This window comes from Rutilus rutilus (assembly GCF_951802725.1).
Source record: "Rutilus rutilus genome assembly, chromosome: 16".
Lineage (NCBI taxonomy): Eukaryota > Metazoa > Chordata > Actinopteri > Cypriniformes > Leuciscidae > Rutilus > Rutilus rutilus.
Window position 1 is genome coordinate 37,827,146 of NC_140224.1, and position 10,000 is coordinate 37,837,145.

General features: G+C 45.0%; 1 protein-coding gene across 1 annotated transcript in view; it reads right to left on the reverse strand.

The window, feature by feature from the left end:
• Positions 1 to 9,647: 9,647 nt before the first annotated feature.
• bub3 (BUB3 mitotic checkpoint protein) overlaps positions 9,648 to 10,000 on the reverse strand; it is a gene marked incomplete at its 3' end in the record, with an annotated part of 16,123 nt that continues 15,770 nt past the window's right edge. Inside the window, exon 8 of the mRNA XM_084434155.1 lies at positions 9,648 to 9,821. Coding sequence (XP_084290281.1) covers positions 9,812 to 9,821 — 10 coding nt within the window. The remainder of the gene's footprint in view (positions 9,822 to 10,000) is intronic.

Genomic DNA, 10,000 nt, shown 5'->3' on the forward strand with positions numbered 1-10,000 from the left:
CATCAGAATGTGAGAGTTTACAGGCTGAAACACACAAGTCAAACTAATCCGTATTTAGACCAATTAAACAAAACGACACAGAAGCTCTCGACCAATCACAGAATAACAGCAACATCTGACGCTCCGTCGAGTTCAGAAATCTCAGTAATAACCATAGGTAATAACCCATCAGTTTTCATTCAGGTCTCGTTATTGATCCGGAGTCCCGGACGCTGCTAAACGCCCATCACGTGACCAAATCACACCGTGAACTGTCAATCATGTCATCACCTTTGACCCCACAGATGAATCCAGTTAATGTGGGTCACGTGATGACTGATGTTGAGCTGATAACAGGACACAGGTTTCTGTTTCAAAACATCTTTATTGCAGGAAAAGATCATTAGATTTACTCTGAAAACGACCAAACCCACCGTTTGTGTTTCGGCTGCTGCTGCATTCTGGGTAATAATTCAGGAATGTGTGAAAGCTTTTCTCACTTTCACATCCGCTGTTTTTGCCCTGAGATCATCTTCAAACGAAGCAATAAAGCGTTCCGTCGCTGTTCAATCTGAGTCTAACATCAGCAATACTTCAGTGTGTTGTCTCGAGGCCGAGGCGTGAGTGTGTGTGTGTGTGTGTGTGTGTGTGTGTGTGTGTGTGTGTGATGTGCTCGTGTGTCGTGGGAATCGCTCCGAGGTTCACATGTTACTTTAGAAGCATGAGATCATACAGACTCTTTCTGATCATACAAAGCAAGTGAAGCGTTTGTTCCTGATGTCCTGAAAGCTTCTGTGAGATCTGGAGCTTTAAAGGTGAGAGGCTTCGGACAGGAGTGTGTGTGTGTGTGTGTGTGTGTGTGTGTGTGTGTGTGTGAAGGGAAACACCAGTTTAATACGGCCCACAGTAACATCTGATCCACTGAGGCGAAGTCAAATCATCCAGGAATTAAACGTGTGATTGTCAGAAACTGAGATCTGTGTCCTGGTTTCAGCCTCGCCTCAGGAACGGAGGAACTCGACACTCGGAGCTGAAGAGAACCAGCCCTGATCCTCATCAACACTCCAAACACTCTCAACACTCACACCTTTATTATGCTTTCCTTCCTGAGAAATGATGGAGAAATTTGATGTCAAGGTTTTTTCCACCAAAAACATTATTTCCATCCGTTCATCTTCAGCTTTTGTTTATGCCAGTTTATTTAAATCAAATTGTATTTATTTTATTAAATGTAATGTTTTATTAAAATGTATTTATTTAGTTTATTAGTTTAATATTGTTACTATTTATGGTACTATACGGTTATCCGGACCACACGTGACCACACGTAAATGTACTATACGGTTAAACCCTAACCCAAATAGGTGCGGTCCGGATAACCGTATAGTTCCCTATTTATTTATTTATGTATATTTTACAAATGTAATTTATTTTTATCAAATGTTTGTATTTAAATCAAAATACTACTCAATTTAAAATGTATTTTTGCATTAGTTAATTAGTTCAATCTTTGCATTATTTATATGTAGCCTATATTGTGTGAAGACGCCTGGTTCTGATGCGACTCGATGTCTGGGTCGAGCCGGTTCTGAGTCGGTTCTGATCCGATCGAGACATTCATCACGTTCATCAGGAGATTCTCCTCGGCTCTCCAGAAGCCGGACAAGGAAGTCAATTTTCCAATTTAGCAAACGCAAAGATGACAGGAAACGGTGTAATTTACTGCCGTCAGCGCAGATGAGGCTCATTACCTCTAAACGCCACTCCATATGAAGCTCAGGTCATCATAACGAGAGCCATGGAGTCATTACTGTTAATTAGAGGAATTAGTGACATCATTTAACAAACGCACGAATAATGTTTAGGATACTGAAGCAGCAGCCGAAGCCATTAGACAAGCAACGCTTTTTAATGCAATGCACGTCATACACAATTTCTGGAATGGGTGTGTGTGTGAGAGAGAGAGTGTGTTAAGTCGAGCAACTGTACTCAAGAACAGTCTGTCAACAAACAAAAGCGTTTCTGTCTGTGGATTTGATTGGTTTTCATGCCTCTATTTTTTATGAATTCATTAAACTGTCGCATGCTATTGCAATTATCATGAATTTAAGTTTCCTAGTCGGAAATTGTAGATGAACACCCTTTCAGTGTTTACTTCTGGGAAACTCAGAGATCATTTTGATGCCCGAGTTTAGCGAGCCATAAACGTTACAGTTTTTCTCAATTGCTAAAGAGCATTGCTCAATACTGAAGCCATATTTTCAAAAATCATTACTAAGGTGAATTTTGGTTAATCTCACCTCCAAAACTCACTCAGACCTTAAAATAAGCTCGTTCCACCAAAACACTGGCAACGATTCTCATTCAGAAACATACGTCAATCATAACACTAACAGGAGAATCACATCAATCTTTTATCTTTGAAGTTTGAATGATTTTTCACATAAATCAGTATTTCATCATAGGAAAGAATGAGATCTTTTCATTTTACTGACTGTTTTACAGCATAAAGAATGAATGAGAAATGCAACAAATTGACCATTTTTTCTGTATCTTTACATATAGTAATTTACATGCAAAAAATAGAAACAACAAAAATCCTTAAGCAATAATAATTACAAAAAAATCAACAACCAACCAAGTCCCAGTCGGAAATTACATGTAGGAAATTCCTAGTCAGATTTCCACATCAGAGTCGGAGCCATAACCTTCATCATGGCGGAGAGGAGAACGACTGCTGCTGTGAACTGCTATTCTATATTAGTTTTCCCACAACAGATACATCGCCTTGTCATAAAGTAGTGCAAATTTACATATACAATATGCTTTTTATAAACAGTGAAAAAAACATGTATTTGACCAAAATTCCAGAATCATCAGCAAGCTGTCTATATGTTATAATGGTTTCAGTGAATGAGAGGCTACATTTTATTCAAAATGAAATATCTTCAATACATTTTGACTTTAATAAGATTTCCTCAAGAAATAGGCAAGAAGAAACCTGGTGTCCTCCATGAGTGCTATTCTTTCTCACAACAAAAGCACTTGAACAGGATGAGCTCGGGAAGCAGGACACTTCCGACAGCGTGAGAAACAGCAGCAACACACACACCTCCTCGTGAGAAACAGCAGCAACACACACTCCTCGTGAGAAACAGCAGCAACACACACTCCTCGTGAGAAACAGCAACACACACTCCTCGTGAGATACAGCAGCAACACACACTCCTCGTGAGATACAGCAGCAACACACACTCCTCGTGAGATACAGCAGCAACACACACTCCTCGTGAGAAACAGCAGCAACACACACTCCTCGTGAGAAACAGCAGCAACACACACTCCTCGTGAGAAACAGCAACACACACTCCTCGTGAGAAACAGCAGCAACACACACACTCCTCGTGAGAAACAGCAGCAACACACACTCCTCGTGAGAAACAGCAGCAACACACACTCCTCGTGAGATACAGCAGCAACACACACTCCTCGTGAGAAACAGCAGCAACACACACACTCCTCATGAGATACAGCAGCAACACACACTCCTCGTGAGAAACAGCAGCAACACACACTCCTCGTGAGATACAGCAGCAACACACACACTCCTCGTGAGATACAGCAGCAACACACACTCCTCGTGAGAAACAGCAGCAACACACACTCCTCGTGAGAAACAGCAGCAACACACACACTCCTCGTGAGAAACAGCAGCAACACACACACTCCTCGTGAGAAACAGCAGCAACACACACAGCAACACACACACTCCTCGTGAGAAACAGCAGCAACACACACTCCTCGTGAGAAACAGCAGCAACACACACTCCTCGTGAGATACAGCAGCAACACACACTCCTCGTGAGATACAGCAGCAACACACACTCCTCCTCGTGAGAAACAGCAGCAACACACACTCCTCGTGAGAAACAGCAGCAACACACACTCCTCGTGAGATACAGCAGCAACACACACTCCTCGTGAGAAACAGCAGCAACACACACACTCCTCGTGAGATACAGCAGCAACACACACTCCTCGTGAGAAACAGCAGCAACACACACTCCTCGTGAGAAACAGCAGCAACACACACTCCTCGTGAGAAACAGCAGCAACACACACTCCTCGTGAGATACAGCAGCAACACACACTCCTCGTGAGATACAGCAGCAACACACACTCCTCGTGAGAAACAGCAGCAACACACACTCCTCGTGAGAAACAGCAGCAACACACACTCCTCGTGAGATACAGCAGCAACACACACTCCTCGTGAGATACAGCAGCAACACACACTCCTCGTGAGAAACAGCAGCAACACACACTCCTCCTCGTGAGAAACAGCAGCAACACACACTCCTCGTGAGATACAGCAGCAACACACACTCCTCGTGAGAAACAGCAGCAACACACACTCCTCGTGAGAAACAGCAGCAACACACACACTCCTCGTGAGATACAGCAGCAACACACACTCCTCGTGAGAAACAGCAGCAACACACACTCCTCGTGAGATACAGCAGCAACACACACTCCTCGTGAGAAACAGCAGCAACACACACTCCTCGTGAGAAACAGCAGCAACACACACTCCTCGTGAGATACAGCAGCAACACACACTCCTCGTGAGATACAGCAGCAACACACACTCCTCCTCGTGAGAAACAGCAGCAACACACACTCCTCGTGAGAAACAGCAGCAACACACACACTCCTCGTGAGATACAGCAGCAACACACACTCCTCGTGAGAAACAGCAGCAACACACACTCCTCGTGAGATACAGCAGCAACACACACTCCTCGTGAGAAACAGCAGCAACACACACTCCTCGTGAGAAACAGCAGCAACACACACTCCTCGTGAGAAACAGCAGCAACACACACTCCTCGTGAGATACAGCAGCAACACACACTCCTCGTGAGATACAGCAGCAACACACACTCCTCGTGAGAAACAGCAGCAACACACACTCCTCGTGAGAAACAGCAGCAACACACACACTCCTCGTGAGATACAGCAGCAACACACACTCCTCGTGAGAAACAGCAGCAACACACACTCCTCGTGAGATACAGCAGCAACACACACTCCTCGTGAGAAACAGCAGCAACACACACTCCTCGTGAGAAACAGCAGCAACACACACTCCTCGTGAGAAACAGCAGCAACACACACTCCTCCTCGTGAGAAACAGCAGCAACACACACACTCCTCGTGAGATACAGCAGCAACACACACTCCTCGTGAGATACAGCAGCAACACACACTCCTCGTGAGAAACAGCAGCAACACACTCCTCGTGAGAAACAGCAGCAACACACACACTCCTCGTGAGAAACAGCAGCAACACACACTCCTCGTGAGATACAGCAGCAACACACACTCCTCGTGAGAAACAGCAGCAACACACACTCCTCGTGAGAAACAGCAGCAACACACACTCCTCGTGAGAAACAGCAGCAGCAACACACACTCCTCGTGAGATACAGCAGCAACACACACTCCTCGTGAGATACAGCAGCAACACACACACTCCTCGTGAGAAACAGCAGCAGCAACACACACTCCTCGTGAGATACAGCAGCAACACACACTCCTCGTGAGAAACAGCAGCAACACACACTCCTCGTGAGAAACAGCAGCAACACACACACTCCTCGTGAGATACAGCAGCAACACACACTCCTCGTGAGAAACAGCAGCAACACACACTCCTCGTGAGATACAGCAGCAACACACACTCCTCGTGAGAAACAGCAGCAACACACACTCCTCGTGAGAAACAGCAGCAACACACACTCCTCGTGAGATACAGCAGCAACACACACTCCTCGTGAGATACAGCAGCAACACACACTCCTCGTGAGAAACAGCAGCAACACACACTCCTCCTCGTGAGATACAGCAGCAACACACACTCCTCGTGAGATACAGCAGCAACACACACTCCTCGTGAGAAACAGCAGCAACACACACTCCTCGTGAGAAACAGCAGCAACACACACACTCCTCGTGAGAAACAGCAGCAACACACACTCCTCGTGAGATACAGCAGCAACACACACTCCTCGTGAGAAACAGCAGCAACACACACTCCTCGTGAGAAACAGCAGCAACACACACTCCTCGTGAGAAACAGCAGCAGCAACACACACTCCTCGTGAGATACAGCAGCAACACACACTCCTCGTGAGAAACAGCAGCAACACACACACTCCTCGTGAGAAACAGCAGCAACACACACTCCTCGTGAGAAACAGCAGCAACACACACTCCTCGTGAGATACAGCAGCAACACACACTCCTCGTGAGATACAGCAGCAACACACACTCCTCGTGAGATACAGCAGCAACACACACTCCTCGTGAGAAACAGCAGCAACACACACTCCTCGTGAGAAACAGCAGCAACACACACTCTTCGTGAGATACAGCAGCAACACACACTCCTCGTGAGAAACAGCAGCAACACACACACTCCTCGTGAGAAACAGCAGCAACACACACTCCTCGTGAGAAACAGCAGCAACACACACTCCTCGTGAGATACAGCAGCAACACACACTCCTCGTGAGAAACAGCAGCAACACACACACTCCTCGTGAGATACAGCAGCAACACACACTCCTCGTGAGAAACAGCAGCAACACACACTCCTCGTGAGATACAGCAGCAACACACACACTCCTCGTGAGATACAGCAGCAACACACACTCCTCGTGAGAAACAGCAGCAACACACACTCCTCGTGAGAAACAGCAGCAACACACACACTCCTCGTGAGAAACAGCAGCAACACACACACTCCTCGTGAGAAACAGCAGCAACACACACAGCAACACACACACTCCTCGTGAGAAACAGCAGCAACACACACTCCTCGTGAGAAACAGCAGCAACACACACTCCTCGTGAGATACAGCAGCAACACACACTCCTCGTGAGATACAGCAGCAACACACACTCCTCGTGAGAAACAGCAGCAACACACACACTCCTCGTGAGAAACAGCAGCAACACACACTCCTCGTGAGAAACAGCAGCAACACACACTCTTCGTGAGATACAGCAGCAACACACACTCCTCGTGAGAAACAGCAGCAACACACACACTCCTCGTGAGAAACAGCAGCAACACACACTCCTCGTGAGATACAGCAGCAACACACACTCCTCGTGAGAAACAGCAGCAACACACACACTCCTCGTGAGAAACAGCAGCAACACACACTCTTCGTGAGATACAGCAGCAACACACACTCCTCGTGAGAAACAGCAGCAACACACACACTCCTCGTGAGATACAGCAGCAACACACACTCCTCGTGAGAAACAGCAGCAACACACACACTCCTCGTGAGAAACAGCAGCAACACACACTCCTCGTGAGAAACAGCAGCAACACACACACTCCTCGTGAGATACAGCAGCAACACACACTCCTCGTGAGATACAGCAGCAACACACACTCCTCGTGAGAAACAGCAGCAACACACACACTCCTCGTGAGAAACAGCAGCAACACACACTCCTCGTGAGAAACAGCAGCAACACACACTCCTCGTGAGAAACAGCAGCAACATCATCCATTGACCAGCGCTGTCAGTCATGGGGAATCTCCTCAACCACTGAGAGGACAGAGATCGCTTCCTCATTCAAACTGAGTTATTTCTCCCATGAAAATATGATAGAGCTGAAGAACGAAAGCTGTATCATGTATTAATATCGTGCGAAACAGCTCTATGTCTCAGACGGACTGCAGCGTTAATTTACAGTTAAAATATTGTATTTGTGTATTTTATATAAACTACTTTCATATAAAGTATGTCAATAATTCAAGCTGTTAGAGAACATCTATATCAAATATGACTGTTTTCAAGGGTTTTCCAGAACTTACATTTCAAAAAGTCAAACTCAAGCACCTCGAAAACCAAAAAAAAAAAAGAGCAAATAAAAATTCTCTCTCAATAAATAATACATCTAACACTACAATACTTTAATGAGTAGAAAAAAAGAAATAATGTAACTTAAAAACTAAACATTTTCCAAACATTATTATACATTTATTTGTTCACAGTATAAATTGGGTCTTTATGATTAGACAGACTCTGATGAAGTAGATCAGGGGTGTCCAAACTCAGTCCTGGAGGGCCACTGTCCTGCAGAGTTTAGCTCCAACCCCAATTAATCAAGGTCTGATTATCTGGTTCAGGTGTGTTTAATTGGGGTTGGAGCTAAACTCTGCAGGACAGTGGCCCTCCAGGACTGAGTTTGGACTAGGGCTGTACCAGAATATTCGAGTATTCGTTCGGTGGGTTGGTATTCGATTTTCAAATTTGACATTCGAATATTCATTTAAAAAAAAAATTCACACCTGGCATCCCCCTAGAAACGGTTCCCATTCGCGCTTGAATGGGGCTGTCATGCGTTTTCTCAGATCGGATAGCTCTCTCTGATTTATCAATATGAACAATGAACACATAAATGTGTTTTTGCAAAACGGATATGAATCCGAACTTCAAATCCCGCGCTATAGGCAGATGTAATGGAGTGCACTTCACCAGCAACAGCTGCATTTTACTGATCGTCAGCTAAAATTTCTAAATCAAAGACCGCAATATGAGAGCGGCAACAGCCCTGGTAAGATCATTTCGGTTCTTTACTTTTAATGAAGTTGATTGTGTGTTAAAGCATCTGCGACCCACTTTCACTTTGATTTGCGATAGTTTGCACGTTGGCTTGATGAATAGATGCTGATCTGCGGTGACGCGTGCTGTAAGCGTCGTCATATCTGGCTATAACATGATATAGCCTAAAACACCCTCTCACACGGTTATTTTTTTAGCATTTTTGGGCGAAATACAATACTCTTATTTTAGAGCGCAGAACAGCGGTGTTTGTATGGGCAGAAGTGCATGCCTGAGCTTGTAGGCTATAAGCTGTGTTGCTTTGACATTGTGGAAATAGAATAGAAACAATATATTAGCCTACCCTTTACTGTGTCAGTAATTACTGTGCTGCTGATTTCTGATTTGAGAGTTATTTGTTACTCAGAAAAATATTAGGCTGTGTTTTGTATCACTAGTGCAGTGTCCGTTCTCTGAGCCCTGCGCGTGAGGCTTCCCGCTCGCGCTGTTCTGTATTAAAAGTTTATTAATTCTGAACGTGTCACGTCTCGCGTGTCTATATTGCACCAAATGTGACACTGCACTCGTGAAGTCGATTGGATGAACGGTTCAAAATGCAAGATAAATAATCTAAATGCAAACAGACAGACACATAGAGATTCCTGCCTTTATTAGAGAGAAGAATATGTTCAGCCCCCTCCCTCCGAAGCTTCGAATATTCGATGTTAATTCCTATCGAAGCTTCGAAGCTCAAAAAATGGTATTCGAACCAGCCCTAGTGTTTACCTGTGTAAATTAATTAATTGGGGTTGGAGCTAAACTCTGCAGGACAGTGGCCCTCCAGGACTGAGTTTGGACACCCCTGAAGTAGATGAAGAGTTGGGGTTCTCAGAGAGAACGGAGTTACGGAGACACACGGATCATCTGCCGTCACTGAGGAGGAGATCGTGAGGAACATGTTCAGCTCTCTGAAGAACACGGATTAAAGCACAGCGGAGACATGACGGATCCATCAGGAAAAATGACACTGACAATCAATGAATAAAAAGATGTTTTACTGTTTCTTAAAACATACAAATACACATACTGAAGGCAGAACACAAGATGAAGATATAAACATTTATTGAATTACATCAGGCGACACACAGACAGAATAAAGAGACGGACGTGAAGGAAGAGTTGAAGATGTCGAATCTCAGGACTCACGTGGATCTGTGAACACAAGAGAACATCACATCAGTCTCTCTCACACACACACACACACACACACACAGATCACGAGTGTAAACATCAGTCTCTCTCACACACACACACACACACACACACACACACACACACACACACACACACACACAGATCACGAGTGTAAACTTCACAGTCTCTCTCACACA